Raw genomic sequence first — 26,082 nt, 5'->3', positions numbered from 1 at the left:
ATGTTTTCTGTGAGTACTATGGTGTTGTCTGCATATCTGTGTTGATGTTCTTTACTTCTATCTTTACTCCTCCTTCTTCTGAATCTAAACCAGCTATTCCTATGACATTTTCTGCATATATGTTGAAGACTGATAAAATGCAACCTTGCCTGACATCTTTGCCAATTGGGAACCAAGCTGTTTCTCCGAAATCTCATCAGGTGTCTCATCAGGACTAGTGGCACTCCTGTATCCTTTAGAGCCAACCACAGCTTTTCGTGGTCTATACAAACACTTTGCAATAGTCTATAAAGCATGTGATTTTTTTTCTGGAATTTCTTTGTGTGGTCCACTAGTCATTGTATGTTTGCAATTGGATCCCTATTGCCTCTCACTTTCCTGAATCCCACTTGGACCTCTGGGATTTCTCTCCATGTATGGTTGGAGTCTGTGTTAAAGAATTTTGAACATAATTTTACTTGTGTGAGAGATTAATGCTACGGTCCTGTAATTTCTGCAGTCTTTTTTGTCTCCTTTTTCTGGACTGGGATATAGATTGATCGTTTCCAGACTGTTGGCTAGTTTTGTTTTCCATATTTGTTGACATATGTCAGTTAACAATAGAGTTGTGTCTGTGGGAGGAGGGACTTACTATATAAAAGTACCTAGGTTAGTGTATATAGTGCCATTTTATTCTTTGAGCCCAGGGAGATGTATTAGGCTGTAGGAAAGTAGACCTATGGGCAAGCGAGCTTCATGGCTGAATGACATTTGAACCTGGATGCCCCAAATCCAGGTATTTGCTCTACCCTCATCTTTGAGTATTCCATACTCAGTTTAATCTTCCCCTGAAATATTTGCTGTTTTCCTTTCTCTTGCAGCTCTACCACACTGCAGAAATAAAGCAGTTTGACACCTTTTCAGCTGTCATGGCTGTGGAATTGTAGGATTTAGTTTGGTGAAGTATTCTGTCTAGCCTGCAAAACAGGTCTGGTGCCTCACCAAACTACAAACCCCAAGATACTGTAGAACAGAGTCATAGCACGGAAAGTGGTGTCAAACTGCCTTATTTCTGCAGTGCGGATACAATCTTAGGATCTGTGTACACTGGCCATAAAAGCTGGCCTGGGGCACAACTGTGGTGTGGCATCCACATGACACACACCCTGACTCTGCCCCCATGGCAGCGTGACACCACATGCCGCTCCACATGGCAAACAGTGTCACGGCACTCCTCTGGCACTGCATCCACACCTTACAGTGCCAAAGGAGCACCTTAAAGCCACAGTGCTGCAGCTTTCATACCCTTTCCAGCAAAACGGAGGCGCTGTAGCCCAGATCTGGGGAAGATGGAGGCAGGTGCAGGCCACCGCTTCAGGGGTGGCCTTGCACAGCCCTTTAGTCATACAGTACTAGTTGTTACCAGAATAATCCCCCTGCCTTTTATTTACCAAATACAACCTAGGACAGTGGTTCCCAACCTGTGGGTTGGGACCCCTTTGGGGTTCGAATGACCCTTTCATGGGGGTCGCCTAAGACCATTGGAAAACACCTATTTAATTACAGTTATGAAGTAGCAATGAAAATAATTTCATGGGTTTGGGTCACCACAACATGAGGAACTGTATTAAGGGGTCGCGGCATTAGGAAGGTTGGGAACCACTGACCTAGGAAAACTGTTAATAGGGTTAACAATATGTGTTATATGCTACAAAATTCTTATTTGTGTTCTGTAAACCTTTATTGACTTCAAGTGCTTCCAGACAAAGGCATAATGGAATTCTAGGAGTGAGTTAAGCTGGTGTCATCTTCCATTTATAACCTTCCCATATTTTCTTTCTCCTTTGTACTAAAATCCATTAAAAAAGAAAAGAACAGCCACACACTACTTTCTGAGTAGTTTCACAAAACTTTCATTTATTTATGAGATATATATATATATATATATATATATATATATATACACACACACACACACATACACATACATACATACAGTTCTGCTTTTCCTTTGAATTCATCATTAGGTATAAAACGTATCTTAATTTAGTTTTACAGGGATCATGTTCCATCATATGATATTTTTATTATGATTGTCAAAACTGACAGTTTTATCTTTCAAAACATTATAACTAGATACTGTCAATTTATTCCACATTATTGCACATTTCCACTCTGTGCTTTTTGACTTATTGTGCATTTTAAGTTGCAAAATCTCTTTTCAAACTGAGCCTGTTTGCTCTCTCAGTTTCTCCAAATCAAGGTTATGGAAAAACCTTGACTTCTGGCTTTACCATTTTATCACAAACCTCACTATATTGCATCATCGCTCCATTCTTTGTTATGTCTATTCTCCTATTAAAACCATACTTCCCCAGTAATATCTCACAGCATTTGTTTTCCTTCTAAGTAGTTATTACAAAGATAAGAGACCAGACATATATCTGTAGTGAGTTTCTGCTTTATCTTGTCCTACAATGGGAAAGGGGGGGGGGGGGGTTAATATCTATTCTGCTGGGTTTTTCGGTTTCCTGATCACAAGTGAGCTTGCAACAGAATATCCTGCTCCTTTTGTTCCATCCGGAAACCAGTGAGATTCAACTCAAAGCTTTTGCATTGGTTTAATAATATAAATTACATTAAGTATACTTATACCTCAGTTATTCCTAGCAGGGTCTAAGAAATTACCATATCTTCCATAGGCATAAGATTAGTAATTTGTTTTTGCCACTATTGTATCTAGCATATGAACTGCTGTAGTAAAAAAATTGTATCAGTGTAATATTCATTTCTAAAGGTTACTAATTCATCCATTTGCAGTATATTTAGCTTATTCATTTTTAAAAACTATACATATAATGTACAAAGTCTCATTACTATTTCAAAACAATCAATTTGCATGTCAATTTCATGGGATATCTCTATTCTACAGTCTGTTCTAAGGCCAACTTAATATATATGTTCACCACACAGGAGATTCCTGTATTTCGAATATGAATGGTGCTTTCAGGTATGCTAATATGTGTGCAGACTAGGTAGATCTGGGGACTTGTTAACTGAAACAAGTACTTTTCATGCATTTAGTGGTGGAAAGAATCTCACATACCAAAAAACAGAAATTCCCATCAGAAGTACATGTGCAAAGCCACTCAATTTGAGATCCCAGTAGTAAAAATTCTAAACAATTTTTGGAAAGGAACATGCCTGCATATCTTCCTTCCTCAAACCTAATCACGCCTTTGTGCTTACAGAATTACTAATTTGAAATGTCATGTTTTAACAGTGAGGCAGTGTCTGTTTTCCCCACAAACATTCCTTCTCCCCCACTGTAGGAACAGTAATTTCCTTTAGGTTATCAAACTGCAGAGCCAGTTTGATGGTACTAAATTAATCAGGCACCAGTTTATGGGTTTATTCTTATGGACATTTCTATCAGTGAGAGCCCAAGAGAAAGCTCTCTTCATGGTGATTTGAACTTGCTTCAGGGGCAAACTGGATGTGTGAATTTTTGCCACAGGCTGGCTTTGGCATTCCATCGTTCTAGATTAAGAACATTTCTTTCACAGGTAGTTAAGGCTGTATGGATCTGTGGACAAGAAGAGGGTGAAGGAGCAATTCCCCTGAGTGCCAATTCCATGGCAGCAGCTCTGCTTTGAAAGGCATTGGTCCCATCAGTTTCAGTGTCCAATGTTAATCTTTCAGGCAAGGGCACCTCATTCTGTATGACAAGATCTGCCAATTTTGCAGAATGCAAATAAAATGCCCAACGGACGTAAATCCAACAAACTCCCAAGATGCAGTGGAGTTCATAAAGGGGAAGGAAATGGCACTGAGGCAGCAAGGAAGGTCTCTAAAGTAGGGGGATGCGGGTTGGCTCCCAAAGCTGCCGAGCTAAGTCACATGCTTGCTGGATCACGTACTCGGTTGGCATGATACCCAGGTGGATGGTCAGCAGTTCATAGCACTTCACCACTTCATTCGTATGGCTTTTACTGTAATACCGGATCAGTTTCCTGCATGAGAGATGGTGGTCAGAAAATGAGCTACCTCATTTAGATTGAAGCTGGAATAAAGACGATTATAAAAGCATCCAAAGGAGAGGCATCTTTGATGTATAGGCCACATAGCAATGGAGTATACACATGTAAACTCTATAGGGTTAAAGGGTCACAGTGCTGCCTCCCATAGTTTGGTGAGCAGCTCTTCATAAACTTTGCAAAGTTGCAAAGCTAAGGTGATTATAAGCAAGCGCTAGACAAGCACAACTGTAAAATGAGGCTGGACACAACACCCTGTAGAGCTGTGTGCTATACTCTGGTCAGAGTGAGAAGAGATAGGATGATAGCTCAGCAGTATTTTTTATGAAGTTTCTTTTTCATATCCACACAGATAGGGTTTTTTTTTACACAGGTTCCTTCACAAACTCCTTCTACATCTACTGGATATCTGTGGAGCTGGAATCCTCACTCACCTGTAGTAATCGCCTGCCAGTGTTCCAATGGGGGCTGAATCGTCAGAAAGCACTGGCACTTCTGTAACCTCCAGCTTGTAGCCCTGCAGAAACATGTCACCAGTAAATAGCTGACAGGAAGATAAGTAGGCTTCAGACAAGTAGAGGGATCTTAGAAAGTTTACAGATTACAATGGGATGGCCAAATTGGGGCTGTATGATATTTTTCACCACTACCCCAGATCTACCACAGAATACACCAGCTGCTGCTGGAGAACAGAAGATAACTTTCAATTTTTAAGTGATAACTTACAGGCTGCCCCCTTTTACACTAAAACAGGTCTACATGTGTCTATCTATCTATGTCTTGTTTCAGAAGAAACCGCATGCTCTGGTGGCATAATTTCCTTTGTTTTTTTGTTTTTTTGTCAAAGGTAGATAAAGAGGGCTTCAGCAAGCACAAAGCCATGTGATTCCCATCACTGGGTTAAAAAGTCTTCAGCCTCTACAATTCTCATCTTTTCAGTGACTACTAGTTATTTGCAACATTGTTATCCTATCTTTTCTCCTAAAAGTAGCACTTTGGCCTCATGACAACTCTGATGTAGCTTAGGGCTGAGTAAGACAGATGTGGCCAAGGCCAGCTTAGTGACTGTAGCCATGCCCAGCAACCCTGGGCACTACAACAAGGAAGGATTGAGAATAGATCTGGATGTACTAGTGGACCTGTCCGTGAAGATTTGCTGTTGATCAGCAGTGACTGATGATTTGCTACTGTTTAACAGAACAGGAAGAGTATGATTTCCACCCCTAAATAATAGTGCTGAAATGAAGAGGTCCTGGGATAAGGCCTCTTCATTTCCTTGCTTACTATTTACTGGGAAAAGAGGTGAATTTTCATACAAGGAATGGAAGCTCTCTTTTGGCCTTAAAAAAACACACAAATTCCTGGCCTCAGTTTTCTGCAAATTCAAGGATCCGTTTTTGTATCACTTTCCATTGTTGGTTGATCTCCAAGTTCTAGTTTGGGGCGGGGGAGTAGAACCTGCATTTCTCACTTATATTGCCTGGGCTTCTTAGGAAATTGCCCATCCCACACCTGCCCCTTCTCCCTCAGCTCCAAACTCCTCCACATACCAGCTCATTCTCAAACCAAAGAAAGTAGGTGCAATAGTAATCTCCATCCCGGATAGTCACTGTAGTGTAGCCCTTCTGTAAGTAGCTTCGACCCAATGCCACCAGTGACCACACCTAGGGATCAAGGGGAAGTATGTGTTAGGATCCAGCACAACCCCAAATGTTGCCCTCTCTGTGCCCCAATGGCTTTATCGAGATTCCTCATCCTGGATAACCTGTTACCTGTAAGCCACCTACTTTCCAAATCAATTCAAGTGCAAAGAAGGGGATAGAATGGGGGCTCTACATTGACTGTGGAAACATTACCTTTTCCTTAATGAAGGCAGGCAAGGGCCCCTTGCCCAGTTCAGAAGCAGAGTCCTCTGTCATGCCAAGGGATGGAGCTACCATCTGTCCCATTGTGCGGTCCACATAAATAAAGTGCACGAGCCCTGGGAAGTCCTCCAGGTATGTGAATGGAAAAAAAGTTAAGGTTCTGGTTGGACACAAGAATGGTTCTCCCTCTGGAACTTGGAAAAGGGCAGCTTAACATTTACTGGTATGTCCCATACAAATCTTTCAAGCACCATTTGCATTCTAGTGATCCCCCTCACATCTCCTAAATGAGAAATGGAATCTTCCATTGGCCACTTAATAATAATAATATTTATTTTTAGCCCGCCTCTCCCATTCAGATCAAGGCAGGTTCCAAAAATAACAAAATTACAATCACATAATACAGAAATCATAAAAATCTACAGTCCCCAACCAAGTCCTCTTGACATCCTTGTTTGGGGACAAGGGTACTTTTCTGTCTCAGACTCATTCCCAGCACAGTGACTTTGACAGCCCTGTTCTTAACAGGCTCCAGTCCCAGGTAAGCTCAACAACTCCAGCTCCAACTCCAGGCCATCTCTCCAAGTAGAGACAAGTGGTATAACTGGCCTTGTTTGGAGTGGGGCAGAGGGGAGAGTTGACCTTCTTTTCTTAAAGGCTACTTCACAGAAGAGAAGTATTTTCCTCCTGAGCTCTCTTCAGTGCTTGCCCTGAAGCTGTGCATCTCCCAGTGTTTCATAATCACGTCTCTAGAGTCTCTTCAATGCTGCTGGCGGATTTTCAGCATTGCCAACCAAGCTAGGGAAATGGGGGGTAGAAATAGTAAGCAAGGAAGGATATGACACCATAGTGACATTACGCTTGCTCTTCACAAGAAGGAAGTCCCTCCAATCTTGGAGCTTGTCCCTGGCAATGTTAGGGTGAGGAAGGGAAGAAAGTCAAAGAATGATGGTTTATGCACAGAGCCCCTCCTATCCCTGCAGCAATAATGTTCAGTTTCCAACTCTGCTCTGGACAAAAGGTAACAAGGTTGGCATATCTTTCAGTTACCCAAAAACTTCAGTGGTCAAAGCCTCAGGCACCTGCTACAGTGGAAGAGAACAGAAAACTAATGCAAGAAACTCACATATATCCTCCCTAAACTCACAAACTTCAATCAAGCAACAAGTGTTGCAACATCTGATGGATGTATATCACCTTCTGCTAGACAGCAATAAAAGATTTTAGATGAGGAGAGCAATCTTTCCTGATAACCACATACCCTCCCCCAACAAAGTATTGCTACTGCAACCCACTAACCTTTCCCCTCTGGATTCACCTACCATATTCCATCTCACTCACCGTGTGAGCTGCTGTGCCCGGTCCAGCATATTCTGAGGCAAGCCCTGAGCCCCTGACGATCCAAGAAAGAGAAGCCGATACACAGCACAAAGCTGCTGGCGGATGTTGCAAAATGCCTGTAGGAGCCTGTGATAACATAGATGGGCAAGCCTTTAAGTATCCTTCATTCAATGATAAATCCTGATGAGGACCTAAATGTGATCAAGCTATTTATCTCTACAACTAGTGCTCCTATGACACCAACATATATAACACTCCCTCTCCACAAGGCACCTTTAATCTTTTTTTTCTTTTGAGCTGTGTGTGTGTGTGTGTGTGTGTGTGTGTGTGCGCGTGCACGCATATGGTAAGCTCCCTGCCTGTGCAAACTGACAAAAAGGTATTTATACTGAAATACATTACTGGTCCACCTAGCTTGCTACTGCCTAAACCAGAAATGAGCAAAATACAATTTCATTATGTTCCTACCCTCACCCACTGAACTGTCCTATACACAGATAAAAGAAAGAGAGAAAGAGAGAAAGAGAGAAAGAGAGAAAGAAAGAAAGAAAGAAAGGGAAAGGAAAAAGCCACAACTGGAAGTGGCAACCTATTACTTTTATTTTTGAGAATACACCCTGCCTGGGCTTAAAATAGATCACAGACATAGAGAAATTGTCTCCCCCTATCTTTGACAAGATGGAAGGAATGATCTGAATTTTTAAAATGTGAGTGTTAAAATAATCTCTGCTATTTCAAATCCTTTTAGTGTTGGTTTAAGAGCAGTTCAAATAAACTGTTTTCATCTTTTGCATTTTTTAAGTTTAACAAATAATGCTTACTATTCTTTTGAAAATCCCTGTCTCTCTGTCATTGATTGTACTAAATGAATTTCCTATTCTTTGTGGCAGTCACTGACTCAAAGTGAAGTCGAAGGCTTTCATGGCCAGCATCCATGGTTTTTTGTGGGTTTTTCGGGCTATGTGACCATGTTTTAGAAGACTTTCTTCCTGACGTTTCGCCAGCATCTGTGGCTGGCATCTTCAGTTTCAAAAACCCCACAGATGCATTCAACTTGAATGTGTGAATGAGCAGTGGCATAAATATGAGCACATATACAGTGGACCCTTGTTATATGCTGGGTTTGGTTCCAAGATCCCCCGTGTATAACAAAATCTGTGTATGCTCAAGTCCCATTAAATATAATGACATAGCAAAATGGTGTCCCTTATAAAAAATGGAAAATCAAGGTTTGATAATTGAAATTTATACTTTTTTTGAACATTTTCAAACCGTGTATGCTTGAATCCATGTATAAAAAATCCGTGTATAAGAAGGACCAACTGTAGTTAACATCTGGCAATACTCACTCCCATGAACTCCCAGTCACACTTCGAGAGAAAACTTTGTTCTTGAATTCCAACCAGGCATTCTGCAACTGTGAGAGAAATAGCAGAAATAGGTGAGCAATTTGTAATGAAGCATCATTTTTTTTCTTTGCAGGACTTGCAAAGTAAACTCTTGTTTTTGAAGCACTGCATAATTACACTTCTTTGCAGGCCTCATCCTCATTCAGTGGGTTTTTAAAAATCCTTCCTATGCCTATCAGTTGGAATTCTTTCCTAGCTCATGCCTGTTCTGCACCAAATAACCTCTCAGAGAGGCATGACCTCTAACAACCACAACATCACTCAGAGCCTCCTCTCTGGATACCAGTGTGTACTGAGAAACTACCACACTTGTTGACAACTTGAAGTCTACAGCTTTTGTGGACCAAATCCCAGAGTCTTTCAGCCAGCATAGACAGTTCTGCTCCTGTCTACTCCTCTTCCATGCAGACAAGAAGCCACATTCTCACCTGTGTTTCTTGCCCACCCAACTTCTTGACAAACTTGTCCATTCGATGTCGGAGTTCCAGCAGCAGGGGCTGAGAGCGCAGAGGCTGCTTAGGCTCCTGGTCCTCTTTCAGTTTCTTCTCCATCACCAGGAGCCCATCCAACAACTGGTAAAGGGACAGTGCCACTTGGGAGCTGGGACCCTAGAGGGCAGAGAGGATATTCAGAAAGGCCTAGGCTGGGTGGTTACCAAATGGGATTCAATGGAGCCAACTAACCTTAGTGAGGAGCACTAGGGAGATCCCTGGCCAGAGAGGGAGACAGTGCATTGTGTGGGGCATCATGGGGCAGAAGCCTTCTTTCAGGTTGGCATCGAGAAAAATTCTCCGCGGGTTGGTAGCTTCTACAGTGGGAGGCACCAGAGCTTGCAGTGAATCCTCAGCCATCTAGAAGGATGGAGAGAGAATCCAGGTGTCATAGAATTAGCATATGCTTAAATCATATTTGGATGCATTTACCAATTCTCCAGTTTTCCAGCTGTCTAAAGATTTCCCCTTCAAACTACTGTCCATTCAAACCAAAGCACTCCCAAAGTAAAACAACAGCGCCACCTACTGACAATTTAAAAATGTTTTAGGTTCCAGGGTCATCAAGAAACAAATAAAATACAAGGGATGTTCATGTTCACCTGACTATAATTGCTTCAGCAATGATTTAAAACAAACTATGAAGATCTCTAAAATTATGTAGTTAGTGATATGTTACAGACTCTGGAAAAAAAGGGTGTCAGTGTTTGCCAGGGTTTACTGGAAGGCAAAGAAGAAAAGGAAAAGAAAATTATTATTATTATTATTAACCTTTATTTATGAAGCGCTGTAAATTTACACTGTGCATACTGTAGACAACACTGAGATCCAAGATGGATTCCCGCTCCTAGTAAGTGCTGCCATTTTTATGTGGGAGGCATATAGCTGGCTTTCATTACTTATGATAATATACTCTTGAAGAAGTCAATATTTTCAGCACTGAATTAATACTTTATATCCGAATATGCAGCTAGCTTTGCCCTTAAGACTGACTGAGGTGTTTTCTGTCTAAATAGACCCATGTGTTAACACCGGGTGAAGCAGTTTGTAGCTCCCTCTTTAGAGGGAATATTTATAATTTTGCTTGTGCAAAACTAGGCTTTTCCATTTTTTACATTTCATAAATATGCGAGAAATATGATTTTACATGGTAAATGTTATGAATGAAAAAGTTTGTATAATAAATTACTACAGAAAGAAAACTCAAAATAAGATAAGTGATAATTTGTGAAAATTCCAGTAAAGCTGACTCAAAGGTGTGGTGTGTGTGTGTGTGTGTATATATATATATATATATATATATATATATATTCATTTCCTTTTCTTTTGTGCTACAATAATGGTATTAAATGGAAAGTTAGAGATATAAACTATAAGTTAAGCTAAGTGAAAAGAAAATAAATCTTAGGTAAAGATAATAAGACAAATCTAGGAAATTTTAGGATAGGCACTACGAAGTCTGAAATATCAAAGTATGTGTATTATTTTGTTGTTTGTATATATATTTCTCGTTGTATGTTTGTTGCTTATAATTGTGTGTTTGTTATGTATGATAATATATGTCTTAAAAAGAAAAAAGTAGGGAAAAAAAGAAAATGAGTATTGCACATAATATTCCAAAGTTCCATTTTTCCCAGAAAAATAAGTGGAAAACAATCCCCCCTCCATGGTTTCAAAAGTTATAGAAATCTTGCATCTCTATGCCTCTACAATGTGAACTGGGAAAGTTTATTGTGCTAACCCCTCATTAAGTCTTCTTTGGGACCAGTCTAACTATTCATCTGATCCATGGTGAAACAGCTTCTCATCTTATTCTGCACTTTGCTGACAGACTTTCAGTCTTCATCATTACTTCTCATTAAAGGTGGCAGTTTGTTCACTTTTGAGGAACTGCTTTTCATTTATGTCCTCATGCTAGGGACACAATGTAAGCATAAGCCTATCACTGCTTATGTACTGCTCATACACAGCTATGAGGAAGGAAGACTGATTAAGTTCATTGTGATTTGACTGCAAGACAGATGTGCTTACAGGACACAGTGACAAAAAAAAAAAGGGGGGGGGAAGCAGGTAGAACCCAAAAGAATGCAGAATGGAAATGTAGAGTACAGAGGACCCAGCAAAAGGATGGGACCCATGAACTCCAAACACTTACCTGGATGTCAGAGGAATTCACCTCTCCCTCACCCTGAGAGTCAGCACCCTCAGCCCAGGCAGTGCTCCCTTCAGGCAAGAGAAAGAAGAAAGACCAAATACACCAGAACCACGAATGGGAAGAAACAAGTGACATGAAAGCAACTAGCAAAAGATACGTGGACTACTGCTATGACATAGACACCTCCTGGCTGATATGTTTGCACTTAGTTTCAGTTCCTTGATAGGAACTATTTTATGGCCATACTCACATATCTCCTTGACTCCTTGTTTAACAGTAGCAAAGTAGTTGAGCTTTGCTCCTTGAAGAATTGCATTTCCATGCAACAACACAACTAGAATCAAGTGATATGCAAGGCACCACTCTCTTAATGTCCCACTGCAACAGCCCTCCCCCGGCCTACAGGAGTGGGTTCCATCCCTACCCACCCCGCTCTTCTCAAGATCCTCCATTCTGATCCCAAACTCACCAGTGCTCTGTTCACTAGGGGAAGCCTTGGGGGTGTAGAATTCCTCGGGCACAGAGACATCATCTGCTACCTGGGGGAGGGTGGAAGGGGTGTGGAAGGGAACTGACTCAGTGAAGTCCCAACCAGTCTCCCTCTTCCCATCTATCGCAATAGGTTCTACCACAAGATCCAGTGGGACAATGGTGGGACTGACTACTTCTGGCAAAAAGATGGACCCATATTACTTGTCATATTTCCCACTGAAGCATCCTATTCTTCCCTCCTCTCAGTACATAAATGCCTATTCCACAACCCATATCCAGACACCACAAGTCCCAACCCATGCTTAGATAGCAGTATCAGAAAAACTGACAGCAATACCAGAGCCCAGTTTATGCTCACCTGCTCTTCAGAATATCCATGGAGACAAGAGCTGTTCACTGGGATACTCTCACTGCTGAATAACCTCTGAAGACTTGGCTCACCCTCTGCAGTCTGAACAGGTAAGAACCAAGAACCATATTAGCATCAGATATGCTGGACAGTTGCCAGAACCCACCACTGACACATGCCCTGAGTTCCCTCTTAAACAATCATTTGCCAGTGCAAGTCTATAATTTTAATTATCCACAACACACGTCTTGGGAAATTCAATTAGCAATGATTACTGGAGTGTTACTGCTGACAACCAGTAAGCCCTCTTGAACAGCCACAAAGGTAGGAAGGCTCTATCAGCAAACTTAGGGCTCACTCAAAACCCAAGCTGGCTCTGTGAATAGAGGTGTACTATGACATTTTTATCCCATCCCCCTCTTAACGGAGTAGCTTATATGGATTTTTCAGTATGTTTTCCTATAAGTGGTTAGAATGTGGAATTTAGGAAGCCCAGTTTAAAATCCTCATTCAGCCATGCAGAGTAAACTGAGTGAAAGTATGGCTGGCCCAAAAGTACACAGTGACTTGTATTGCTAAGTGGGGATTTCTACTTGCATTTCCCAAATTCTAGTCTCACATTCTGACCACTACATCACATGGATTATGAAGAGAGATAGTCAGCCACTTAGGTACCCAGGGGCACTTATATCCCTGCTCTGCTCCTAAAAAGATCAAAGAACCCCATTAATGGCTAGAGATGTGAAGGTGGGTTGGGACAGAAAAAAAATCCCCTATGTATTATAGAATATTATGGAATTTTTGCTTTTTGAATTATCAATAATTTTAAGACACGATGTTCACTGCTCCAAAACCCTCTCTAAAAATGATTTTGTAAAAGGAAACATTTAGATAAGATAATGTACAGCATCAGAGCATTAGAAGTCCTGGCCTTGACTTCCTTTTTTCAGTACTTTTTATGGCAATGTGTGCTTGACACAATGGAGAGATAGTGAAGACAAAATAACCTGTTTTACTAATGTTGACAGTTTCTTCTTTATTTATGAAAAATGAATTGTCTGCTTCTCAAACTGGAAAAATCAAAGAGGTTCCTTATACAGTTTGTGTGTTTTAGGACCTTGTTGCTTCACTTGTAACAAAAAACCAAATTCAAAACAATTCAGTTTCTAATTATCTTCTAAATAAACTGTATTTTAATATCTAAAAATTATGGCCAGAATCCTGTTGGGCAGTTGTGAATAAGTAACCTACAATTAAACATTTCACAACTGCTATGTATTCATGACCTATGGTTTAGAGCTACATAGAGCCAGCTTATTGTAGTGGTTTGAGTGTTGGACTACAACTCTGGAGAACAAAGTGCAAAGCCTCACTCAGCTATGGAAACCCACTGGGTGACCTTGGGCAAGTCACACTCTCTCAGCCTCAGAGGATGGCAAAGGCAAACCACCTCTGAACAAATCCTGCCAAGAAAACTCTCTGATAAGAGTTACTTGAGGGTTGCCCTACGTCAGAAACAACTAGAAGGCACACAACAACAAAGGACTGTGAAAGTCTACAATACCCCACTTACCAGTAAGCAGCCACTACGATTGACAAGGGTCCATTGAAGAAGCAGCTGCCTGACGTTCCCACCACTCCCTTGCACAATCAATTTTCAACAGAAGGAGATTTGTGACTAGGGTCTTTTTTTTGCCTGTCGCACCAGAGATTGCTCATGGGAGGGAGTGGGAATGTCAGGCAGCTGCGTCTTGATCCCACTGGTTGCTTAACAGTAAGTGGGGTTGGAGTAGGGAGAATCATGTTGTAATTAACTACATAACAACGTTGTTACATAGCAATGTTCATTACATAGTAGCATTGCTACAATGCTATCATGTATGCAATGGCAGTATAGGATTCCAGTAGATAATTTTTACGCCAAACCAAATTATGTAATGCATGCTATTTTCCTGAAGGATGAGAGTGACTTTCAATCTATAAAAGGGTGGGAATATTTCATTTTTGAAAAACTTTTTTTTTCTCTTGAGAAAAGAAAAAGAACAACTGGGTCCCCCCACCCTCCATGGCTATAACATTTCTGGCAATTTTACACCTCTGTTTATGGTCAATTCTCCGTAGCCCAGTCCAGCTTAGGACAGTTACCAAAGAGAGAGAAAGACAGAGAGATTCCCACAAGTACACTGCCCTTTGTATGAACCTGTTCCCATCCAGACATACCTGGAGGTTAGGCTGCTCATCAGAGGCAGTGCTGGGATACAGATCCTGTACAACCAGGAGAAGGGTGAGCAAATCAGCAGGACGCAGAGAGCTGGCATTTCGGCTAAGCAACACAGCGCCAAAAGAGAAAAAGAATGACATCTGTTAGGGTCACCACATACTAGGAAACGGGAGTAACCTACAGAAAAAAACAAGTGTGGGCTTATTTATGGTTGGCATGTAAAGGTAAAAGTTTCCCCTTGACATGAATGTCTAGTCATAACCTACTGTAGGTGGCAGTGCTCATCTCCGTTACTAAGCTGAAGAGCCAGCATTGTCTGAAGACAACTCTTGTGGTCATGTGGCCAGCATGACTACATGGAATGTTGTTACCTTCCCACTTAAATGGTACCTATTTATCCACTTGCACTTTTACATATTTTTGAACTACTAGGTTGGCAGAAGCTGGAACTAGTGATGGGAGCTCACTCTGTCACGCAGCACTTTGGACTTGAACTGCCGACCTGCCAACCAGACGATCATCAGAATTGGTGTCTTAACCACTAAGCCACTGTATTCACATATGGATGGCATTTACCTCTTAGCTATTTCTGTGAACCTAATTTCCCCTCATTTGCAATTGTTGCAAACTGTTGACAGTACTACAAGAAAAACAACAAATCCAGTGTTTCCTGCCTGTCTAGGAGAAAGGATGATGCTCATCCTGAACACTAACAGGGCAGGCTCTATGGTCTCCGAGAGTGTTCTGAAAGCCTCCTTTTCACCCGAGAGAGGTAGTAATGCAGCCCCATGTGGGTCAGGAGACTCCAATGCAGAGCCCTGGAAACATCCTACTCTGGAGGGAGGAGGACTGAAGGCCAAGAGTAATCAAGCTGAAACTGAATGAAAGGTGGAGAGTTTAAAAAAGGAAGGGGTGATATAAAGCAGAAGATATTTTTACTTGTAAGAGTATTATGTAACAGTATGAGGGAAGGACAAAAAGATGGTTTTACCTGGAGTAAAATGCAAGCAGTTTGGTGTGCACGAGTAGGAAAGCATGCACTACTTCATGTCCAGCACGTTCTGAACTGCTATTGATGTACTGTACAACTTGGCGCTCCAAGAACTCGATACACTGTTCACACAGCTGTGGATGGATCAGTCGCTCCACAGCCTGAAGAGTGGAAAGAAGAAGAACAGAAGGTGCAGCACAATGTCTTCCATCCCATACACAGCTCTTCCCTGAGGCAGCTCCTCTTGCAACACAAGTAGAAAGCCACTTCCACAACTCTCTCTTCTCACAAAGTCAAGAAACCACCTCTCCCTCCCAGTTCTGACTGGCTGAAGCAGTATTTAATATCACAGGAGATTTCTCCACTGCACTCTTTGCCTACACTCACTTTGTGAGGCCAATACTTGCTGTTCCTGGCTTTCTACCTCCACCCTTTGCTGCCTACTAGAATGATGACCCCACCACCATTCTAAAAAAACCCTCCAACTTTACCTCTACAACAAAACTTTGGTCATCCTGGTGCAGCTGGGAATAGGTTTTCAGCAGACTCTGAAACAGTCCCCAGATGTGAGCACGTTGCTCAGAATCCACTGGGCGCAACCTACAAAGTTTAAGCCCATAAATTAGCAAGACATAACCCAAAGTCCCACATGAAGTCAATGCTCTCCTTTGACCTAAGCAAAACTCCTGCCTCAGGCTCAAACTTTCAGTCTGACTTTGCCCTTAAATTAGCACTCTCCTTAAGGTGGAGGACTTGGATCCATTGGGCTTAACCATGGAACCCTCTTTAAGGCAACTAAGCAGTCAGAATCTGGGGTAGTTGTTCCCAAGACTTTTTCCCAGATTAATTTTGTTCCTAGATTTTTAGAAAAAGCAACTGAGACTAGAATCATATATAGTTTTAGAGGCTATGCCTTTAACTTCAGTTTTACATAGTAGTATGAACTGCTCAAATGGTAATAATGCTCTTGTTTTCTGTGTTGAATTTCAAACACCAAAGTAAAATATGTTCTTTGAAACTACAGCTATACCCATGTGATTCAAAATGGCTGCAGCAAGATGGGCAGCATTCTTGCCTGGGTTCTTTCCACCCAAGCCCCAGGTTATGCGACAAGGTGGGAAGGATACACATGATTAGCTCATGAATTATGTGACATTTTCTCTGACATACACACACACATACAAACATACATGCACACTATCTCTATAGACTATACCCAGATGAAGCTACTTTCATTTGGAAAAGGGGCTTTAGCACTGGTGGACCTCAAGAAGATTACATGGAAAGCAGATTTCACTGTTGTGAGAAAAACATCCCACTGTGAGATGGAAGAACACAAATTTAACACAATAAGGAAATGAAACATCACAACTCCATTTTGCCTTGATTACTCACTCCCTACGGAAGAGATGGCTGTCAAGTGTGACCAAACCGAAGTGAGCCTCAGTTAGTCTCCTCAGCACATAGAGCTTCCGACGCAAGTCATCTTCACTTTCAGAGCCATCACCACTCATTGCAATGTACAGGCATTCCCCAAACTGTTAACAAAAATTGTATAAATTGCCCCAATCACAATTGCAAGGAAGGCAAAAGAGAATCATATAATTATCAACGTCATATTGCAAGTCCTCTTTGTGAAGTGCTCAAAAATCCTGATGGATTCTCAGATCTGTGCAACATTAGCTATCAAACCAAATGTAGATCGCTAGTGGTTTGATAAAGCCACTGGCCACTTGGAATTTAGGGAATGGAATGATCCATCTATATTGCATGGGAATCAGGCTGCATTCAGCCTGTTGGACACAAATTGTGAGGCCTGTATTAAACCATTGGGTGTGTGCAGGGGAAGAAAGCAAAGGTGCATGAGTCAAACACAGAAACTGTGAAAAGGGAAAGAGGAGGAGGAAAGACTGAGATCTGTTTTAAGTTATTCAGAACGATACCCACAGATCACCACAAACCACCAACTGTAATCTAGGTACTAGCTAAAACCTCCCCTCAGTCAAGTTTCCCAAAACAGCAAACTTAGCCAGGCCTTGAAATTAATTTCAAATCTTTGCCACTTTTAGCAGAGAAAGAAAGCTAAATTAAAAAACTCCAGAAACATTTTAAAATGTTTGCCATTTTTGGCAGAGAAAAAAGAGCTAAGTCATACCTCAGTCAGGCAAGATATTTATTTATTTAATAATAATAATAATAATAATAATAATAATAATAAAAATTTTTATTTATATACCGCCTTTCCGGAGATCAAGGCGGTTAACAGCATATTAAAACACAACAATATAACATCATCAACAACCATAAAAACCATCATAAAATTAACTCATATCATACATCTACATTACTACAATCTAAAAAATCTCAAGCTAGTGACAAATGCTGCTGAGAGGGGAGGGGGGAGTACTTCAGGGTTTAGGGGTAAGCCTGCTGGAACAGGTATGTCTTTAACCCCTTTTTGAATTGGTCCAGCGAGGTGGCCGAGCGGAGCTCACCGGGAAGGGAGTTCCAGAGCTTGGGGGCCGAGGTAGAAAAGGCCCTCTGAGTGGTGGTAGTATATTTAGCTTCTGGAACCCTTAACAATTGCTTCCCGGCTAACCTGAGTGTGCGAGGCGGATTGTATGGAGAGAGACAGTCCTCCAAGTACCCTGGGCCCAAGCCATTTAGGACTTTATAGGTAATAACCAACACCTTGTATTGCGCCCGGAAGCGAATAGGCAGCCAATGAAGGTCTTTAAGGACCGGTGTTATATGACTGGCCCTGGAAGTACCAGTGACCAATCTTGCTGCCATATTCTGCACCAATTGCAGCTTCCGGGTATGGTACAAGGGTTGCCCCATGTAGAGCGCATTGCAGAAATCCAAACAAGAGGTTACCAGAGCATGTACTACCGTTTCAAGGTCCCCCGGCCCAGGTAGGGACGCAGCTGGTGTATCAACCGAAGCTGATAACAGGTACTCCAGACTGTCGCATCCACCTGAGATGTAAGGTGGAGCAATGAGTCAAGGAGCACCCCCAGACTGCGAACAGAGTCCTTCATGGGAAGCGTGATCCCATTCAGGACAGGTGGAAACACTGCCATCCCCGAGCCCAGAGAACCTATCACGAGCACTTCCGTTTTCTCTGGATTCAAACTGAGTCTGTTTTCCTTCATCCAGCCTCATAAATTTATATCTATCCTTGAGGCCAAGGGTAGGCAAACACCAAATTTGGAAGGCACCCTTGAGGCTCATCCCTGCTTCTGTCACCCCTTGAGACCCCCTCCCTGATCAGAGCAGCTAAAAAAACTAAGATTTGCCCCCAAATGGTCATAGCACCATCAAAGACTGGGAGTTGCTACTAGCTATTCAGCCATATTTTCACACATTGGCTGCAATCCTGTATGATTGAGAGTAACCATTTTGTACATCCAAAAATATTGTTTTCTCTAGCACATCAGATTTTTGGATTGCCCTCCAGACAGTTTGGACTGCAACTCCCATCAGACCAGTGGAGAAGGATTAGGGATAATGGGATCAAAAAAAATCTGGAGGCTGGGAAAAGGTCATGCTACACATATGTTAAAGCATGTGACCTATCTGGGTGCAATAACTCTTCCATTGGGAATCTCTAAACAATGAGGAATTACCATGTGTAAGACGTAGAGATGTTTGCCATTTTCAGCAGAGAAACAAGTGTAAGTGTCCCCAAGCTTCTCTAGCATTGTTGCACAGGAGATGATCATGGGTGCAAACAGAGTATTGATGCTATCTTCCACAGCAGGGGGCTGTGAAGAAAAAAATGGGAGGGGGAAATTGCAACGTTATCTCTAGTCAATAAGAAACTGCCTCTCTTCTTAACTTACCGCTGAGAGTTATCTCTTTCCATTCACACATACAAAAGCATGCACATTCCCTCATGAGTGGCATGACGGATTTCATTTTTTGCAATTTCTAATCATTTTGGCTTCCAGTCAGATTTGGCAATTATACTGGCAATTCTCCATTTGAGAAACTGATTTCTAATTTATTCAGGTCTTCTGTGATCCAGTAAAATATGGTCCCATAATGTGTGGTCCAGCTGAGAGAAGATTATGAACATATTTACAGAAGAAGCATCTTTCCCTCACACATTCCCCATTACTTTGATTTATACATGGTAAAAACTGGACAGCCACAAAGTACTTGCAGGTTTGCCACTGCTGAGTGTAAATAAAATGTGGTGGGTTTTTGTGTGTGTGGTCATTTGGTGAATGGAATTTTTATTTGGCAAGTAAAATATTAAAAAAAGCAAAATCAACCATGTTCTCTCCTTCCTTCTTACCTCTACCAGTGGGCTGGTCAAACCCAGTTCTCGTCCAGCCAAATTTACTCAACCCTCAAAGCTCCCACCACCCCACACTCCTCAAATACACATGTTTTTTCCACACCATGAACTTTGTTTCTGGATTTTAACATCCTTCATCAGTGCTGAACCAAAGCCTGGGAGTATAATTTTTTTCTGAACTGCAGCTTCCAGAAGCTCCACTGGCCATTCTGGCTGCAGGATTCTGTAAGTTGTGGTCCAAAAAAGTAAAATGTAAGTAAAAAAAGTAAATTCGACATGAATGGTATATGCTCTAAATGGAAATGTAAAGAAATCCTGAGTATTAAAGAGTGGTTGATGAAAGTATTAGATTATATGGAAATTGATAAACTCACCTCCTTGTTAAGAGGGAAATCATGGGAAAACAGCATAAAAGATTGGGAACGATTTGTTAATTTTTTTTAAAAAAAGAATGGGGAGATAAAATCATTGTTGGATTTACATAAATTTGGCCTTGTAAAGACAGAATAATATATTTAATTTGGTTAATCTGTTAAATTTAATTTATTTGATATTGTTCAACAATATTCAAAATAAAGCAGGGAGAAGAATTTATTATTGGAAAATGGAATACTTGATCAGCAACAAAGGGCTAGATCTAGTTGGAAGCTAAGGAAGTCATAATTTATGTTTTATGGAGTTGTTTTTGTTTAATGTTGTCTGAGTTTTTTTGTTGTAGTGAGTGGTACTAATTTGTAAGGTACTGTATCCTATTGTTCTTTATGTAATGTTATATATAGACAAGTAACTTTCACAAGCTATTCACTTAACACAAGTAAGCCCCAAATATCACCTAGGCCCCACATCCATGTTCTCGAGTCAATCCTGACCTCCTTCCCTTTGTTCAGTTCTTACCTTATCATCATTAGGATGATGGGCCCCAAAGCGCTGGTGTAAGATTGTGGTGAAATCTGGGTCAGCCCAGTAGAAAAGGACTTCTGCACCTTCACTGGTAATCAGTACACACTTCATCTGTAAGAAAATACGCATCTGTAGGAAATCAATGCAATTATTTCTCAGGATAGTCTCTGGAGCCTCAATACAACCCATCTTTTGGTCTAATCTTAAAGACTATAGCACAGCATACCTCAAAGAATGGAAATTAATGGCAAAACTATAGTAGGGGCAAAGAGATCAGAGATTAACATGGTATCACATTATGTCTATTTATTTGTTTGTTTCTTTATTGGATTTACCGTATATACTCGACTATAAATTGATCTCATGTATAAGTCGAGGGCAGGTTTGGGGGCCAAAATTATGGATTTTGCCATGAGCCGTGGATAGGTTGAGGGTAAAACTTGGAAGCTCCTTCAGTGTGTGTATGTGTGCACACAGCAAGGGAGACTCTAACTGAGGCTTTTTGCTTCAATGTTTCAACTTTGCTTTCACTTTGCATGGGTGGGAGAGGTACTCTGTTTGTTTAATAGCAATTAATCACCCAGGACTCTTTCTGCTTGTCTCAAGAGAAAAATAATCTCTCTCCCTACCGCCTGGGAAAATCTGAAAGAGCTGCTATCACATTACCACAATGACCTGTAAATAAGTTGACCTGGGATTTTGGGATCAATTTTTTGGGCATAAATTTTTAGACTTATAGACGAGTATATATGGTATATCCTGCCTTTTTTCTAAAATGAGATTCAAGGCAGTCTGCTTTATAGCAAATAACTATCTTTGCAGAGACTCACACCTTAATGTTAAGGATAAGTGTGTCCAAGTACAAGAGAAAGTGTGTGGATGCACTTTGTGTGGAAGTGTCCTTGCATACCAAGCATAGCCTATCCCAGAGAAGTGGCATGGGGAAAATCAACAAAAGCCAAACATGGCTCTTTTCATAGTACTCAATTATAGCATTTGATTCCACCTGAACTGTCGTGGCTCCACATTATGGAATCCTTGGATCTGTAGTTTCATGAGATGCAGTGGGCCTTTGGTATCTGCTGGGTTTGGTTCCTGGACCCCACCCCCCTATGAATACCAAAATCAGTGGATGCTCAAGTCCCATGAAATACAATGGTGTAATCAAGTGGTGTCCCTTATATAAAATGGCAAAATTGAGGGTTTCTTTTTGGAATATACAGTATAAGTATTTTTTCAAGCTGTGCATGGTTGAATCCATGGATAAGGAATCTGTGGACATGGTGGGCCAACTGTATTTTCCATTCCCACCCAGACAATTCTAATGCCCTCCCAAACTACATATCCTAGTATTCCATAAGATGGAGACATGGCAATATAAGTGAAATCAAAGTGCTATAACTGTTTAGTGAGAAAGGTCCCCTGCACGGAGTTCCACAGTTCTTCTCTGGCTCAAGGAGAAAGTCACACCACTATCTTGGAAGGTGAAAGAAGAGATGACTTTCCAAACTTCTCCACAGAGACAGAGAAGATTATCACACGGGGGATGAGAAATCAGTGTCCTGTCCTTATCCCATTCCTGTCCCGTCCTTCCCTAGCGAACACGGGAAGGACTTTTAGACATTGCACTTTTCTGGATGTTATCCTGTCTGGAGAACGTGACTGACAGGAATTGTGCAAAAGGCTTTCAGATTACGTCACACATATTCTGTCGTTGTCCCACCATTGAAGTAGCATCGCCCAGCATTTTTGCATTAATGGGAGTTCACGTTGATGCAATGCCAATTAAATGACAGGATTGGCACTATGATCTGAAAGTCTTTTGTGTGATCACTGTCATGAATGGGATAAGGATGGGCGAATGATCCTATCCCGTCTGTGTATGATAATCTCCAGAGTGCCAAAGAGAGCATTATACTGGAGACACCAGTACTGTTCCCCTGATGGTTGAGTTCTCCTTTCATCTCAGCTGGAATTAATTCTGTTTTAAAGCTCACTTTTGTATGTTTTTAATTGTATTATTCTTTTAATTTGTAAGTCACTTTGTGTCCTAATTTTGGGGAGCAAGTGGGATATAAATAAATATGATGATTATGATGCCTGGTTCTTTGCCTTTGGGGATGCTTGTTTGTTAGTTGATAGTAGTATTCTGAGTCAATCAAAGAGTAGCTGTTCTCTGAGCATTGTTTTAATCTGCTCCCCAGTTGCTCCCAATTGTGTTTATGCCTGCCTACTTTAATGCTCAAAATCTCTCAGGCTGCATCCACACTGTAGAAATAACCCAGTTTGACACTACTTTAACTGCCATGGCTCAATGTTATGGATTTCTGGGAATTGTAGTTTGTTGTGGCACCAGAGCAAAACTGAAAGGACCCCCTGAAAGGAGCGCAAGGCTCTGGTACCACAACAAACTACAGTTCCCAGAATTCCATAGCATTGAGTCATGGCAGTTAAAGCAGTGTCAAATTGGATTATTTCTGCAGTGCGGATGCAGCCTCAGAGAACTTTCTGTCATGGGACAGCTAGAACAGCAGATTCTTTGTTTTGGGTGATCTAAGAAAGGAATGGGAAGAAGGGAGAAAACAACTTTGCATTCTATGAAGGGAAGGAGGGGCAGTCCGAATTATGATCCATGTCAAGTTGAGCTAAAGTTTGCAATGCAAAAAATAAAAAGCTATCTATTAGGCAAGTAAGAAATCAGATGAAGCTGTGGCCTTTGTAAAAATAGAAAACCCCGAGTGCTGTGGGCCCAAGGTGACCAGATATCCTAACCGCAAAGGAGGACAAGGCACTGTGAAATGTAGGACATTCAGGGAAATGTAGGATATTACAAAACAAAGCTAAAAACACTCATAGAAATAGCAATCTGTGCTTCTTAGCCATGCTGAAAGAAGAGGACATTTTGGAATTCCTCCTGGACAGAAGGCTGAAAAAGAGAATATCTCCTGGAAAAAGTGGATCCCTGGTCCCCCTGCGTGGGCCCAGTCGGGATGATCTGAGACACACACCCCCATGCACTTGCTGAAAATATTTTCCAGGACTGGCAAGGGGAAAGGAGGAAGTGAAGAGGTAGCAGCCAATTCCTTTGGGCCCTTCAGTGACCGGTCCCTGGAGCGATTCACCCACAGGAGGAGGGACAAGGTGACCGGGTGTCCTCCTTTTCCAGGACATGGCCTACATTTCCATCTTTTGGACTGCCAGGAGGAGAATGGAGGACTGAGGGAGGGAGGGCTCTTTAACATCTTGCCCCCTCCTCCAGCCCTGGACCAACTCTGCTTGGGCATCGGGCAATACTAAGAACAGTACCTTGTTGCTAATTTTTAGTCTCCCCCTTTTTCAGGTTGTTAGATTGTAATTCTTTTATTGTAATTTCCTTGACGGTAATGCTGTAACTTGTGCTGTGTTTCATTTATTATTTCATTGTTTATTGGCATCTGCTTGTTATTTTTTCCAATGAGGGGTTGGAAATAGGGAATACTTTTTGATAATTATTGATTTGAATGTAATAATCAGTGTTAGGCTTTTGTCATTATTGAATTGCTACAATATTACTGTTATTGTTGTTGTTATTATGTTTTTTGCTATGTATTGCTATGTTATAGTTCTTTATTATCTTATGTGTATTGTTATTGTTTATTGCTCTTGCTCTGTATTTCCCTACTGCTGTAAGCCGCCCGGATTCCAAGTGAATGGGCGGGGTATAAATAAATTATATTATTAATTATATTATTTTGCCCAGGAAATATTCCAAAATGAGAAGGACTGAGCCAGGGTACCATAGTGGTTTGAGTGTCAGATTAATAAGTATCTTGAGGGCAGGGTTTGAATCCCAGCTTGGTCATGTAAACCCACTGGGTGACCTTAGGCAAGTCACATACTCTCAGCCTCAGGGGAAGGCAAGGGCAAGAACCTCTTCTGAACAAACCTTGGCATGAAAATCTCATGAGAGTTTCACCTTAGAGTCGCCATAAACCAGAAACGACTTGAAGGCACATGGCACATACAACAAGCATGACTTAATATTTCTTGGAGTGTTTTTCACTTTACTTTGGCCATGCCCTACATTTTTCTTGAATGTCCTCCCTTTGGAACAGGACTAAGAAGCATGAATTTACTTTCCTATGATTGTTTTTAGCTTTTCTTTGGTCATGTCCTCCATTTGTGCCTTCTGTCCAGGAGAAATTCCACAATGTCCTCCCTCTGGAGCAGGACTAAGGTTCAAAACACTGGAGAAATAAGTGAGACTTGCTTGAATTGCCCTGGCTCAATGCTAGGGAATTCTGGGAACTGTAGTTTTGTGAGACATTTCACCTTTCTGTGTCAGAGAGCTCTGGTGCCACAATAAACTACACTTCCCAGAATTACCTAGTAGTTAAAGTGGTCTCAAACGATTATTTGAGCTTTGGTTTGGTCATGTCATGTCCTACATCTGACGATGATGAAGAAGCATGCATTTACCTTTCTAGGAGTGTTTTTGGCTCTTATATGCTCATGTCCTCCATGTCAGCCTTCCGTCCTATATGCCAGCCTCCTCTCCAGGAGGCATTCCAAAATCTCCATTTTGAGCAGGACTAAGAAGCATGCCTTCATCTTCTTTCTAAGGAGTGCTTAATCTCTTATTTAGTCATGAGCTCCATGCCAGCCTTCTGTCCTACATACCAGCCTCCTCTCAGAGGAATTCCAAAATCTCCATTTTGAGCAGGATTAAAAAGAAGCATGCTTCGCCTTCTTTCTGTTTCTGGCTCTTATTTGCTCTCCAAGAGGCATCCCAAAAATCTCCATTTTGTGCAGGGCTAGGAAGCAGCATGCCTTCCCCTTCTTTCGAATAAGGAGCGTTTGGGGCTCTTCTTTGCTCCTGTCCTAGCCTTCTCCCAGCCTTGTGCCACTGGATTGCAACGAGCTGCACCTTGTGTCCAGGAGGACCTTACTCCACCCAACGCCCTCCCCTTTGGAGCAGATGCAGAACTAGGAAGCAGGTTGTAAAGGTCTGTATTGGGTCTCTCTGTCCTCCCTTTCCCTCGGCATGCCCTCCATTGGGCGGGGCCTGGTCCTCTTTTGTGGCCAGAGGGCACCTGGTCACCCTGGAGGAGGGAGCCCTGCCACCGCCCAGCCCTACCTTCACGCAGGGGAGGAGGAGGAGGAGGAGGAGGAAGCAGGCCTCTCCCAGTTAAAGCTCAGCTCCTGGTCCTTGCAAGGACTGTCCTCCAAGGCCACTGGAGAAGCAGCAGCAGCAGCAGCAGGTCCAGAGCCCCGGCAAGAGCTTCCCCAGCCTCGCGCGTGACTCCTCCGAAGGGAAGCAGAAGCAGAAGCAGCAGCAGCAGCAGCAGCAGCAGCTCCGCCTTGGAGCAGGAGGGAGGAGGAGGCCTGGAGGAGGGCTCTCTGGCTCGCCTCCTCCGCCCCAGCCCTGGCGTCACTCAAGGGCTGGCCTTGACCGCCTTTTGGGGGGGGGGGGACTGGCTGGTGGCTCCCAGCAAAGGGAGCAGGTCAGTGGCATGCATCCCTAGGGTTGGTGTCACCCTCCCATTGCCCACCATTGAGAAGCCTTA

The 26,082-nt window shown here is 42.0% G+C and overlaps 1 protein-coding gene across 7 annotated transcripts; it reads right to left on the bottom strand.

The window, feature by feature from the left end:
* Positions 1–1,876: 1,876 nt before the first annotated feature.
* HPS1 (HPS1 biogenesis of lysosomal organelles complex 3 subunit 1) lies at positions 1,877–25,794 on the bottom strand. Of its 7 annotated transcripts, none has more exons than XM_089509616.1 (19): positions 25,653–25,794; positions 20,531–20,647; positions 18,960–19,097; positions 16,726–16,868; positions 15,822–15,930; positions 15,331–15,491; positions 14,339–14,441; positions 12,128–12,220; positions 11,747–11,816; positions 11,278–11,345; positions 9,315–9,482; positions 9,060–9,239; positions 8,572–8,639; positions 7,223–7,348; positions 6,723–6,787; positions 5,873–6,018; positions 5,567–5,680; positions 4,451–4,533; positions 1,877–3,992 (listed from the first exon to the last, which is right to left on the bottom strand). In XM_089509616.1, the coding sequence occupies exons 2-19, from the start codon at positions 20,645–20,647 to the stop codon at positions 3,830–3,832; spliced, it is 2,115 nt and encodes a 704-aa protein (XP_089365742.1). In that variant the 5' UTR covers positions 25,653–25,794; the 3' UTR covers positions 1,877–3,829. The 7 variants fall into 7 exon arrangements, with proteins under 7 accessions (XP_089365742.1, XP_089365740.1, XP_089365741.1 ...); XM_089509614.1 differs by lacking the exon at positions 25,653–25,794 and adding an exon at positions 24,995–25,598 and having other exon boundaries at positions 20,531–20,665; XM_089509615.1 differs by lacking the exon at positions 25,653–25,794 and adding an exon at positions 24,995–25,598.
* Positions 25,795–26,082: the final 288 nt, after the last annotated feature.

Source organism: Sceloporus occidentalis, unplaced genomic scaffold (assembly GCF_023333645.1).
Source record: "Sceloporus occidentalis isolate IW3139 unplaced genomic scaffold, rSceOcc1.0.p SCAF_2, whole genome shotgun sequence".
Classification (NCBI taxonomy): Eukaryota; Metazoa; Chordata; class Lepidosauria; order Squamata; family Phrynosomatidae; genus Sceloporus; species Sceloporus occidentalis.
This window is presented reverse-complemented; position numbering and strand designations above follow the sequence as displayed.

Bases quoted from the DNA above. Each gene is read 5' to 3' on its own strand.
- HPS1 (XM_089509614.1), bottom strand. From the start codon at position 20,665: ATGCGTATTTTCTTACAGATGAAGTGTGTACTGATTACCAGTGAAGGT. The intron at 19,098-20,530 runs GTAAGAACTGAA...TTTTCTTCACAG, and splicing joins ATCATCCTAATGATGATAAG to CCCCCTGCTGTGGAAGATAG. The intron at 9,483-11,277 runs GTAAGTGTTTGG...CCATCCTTCTAG, and splicing joins TGAATTCCTCTGACATCCAG to ATGGCTGAGGATTCACTGCA.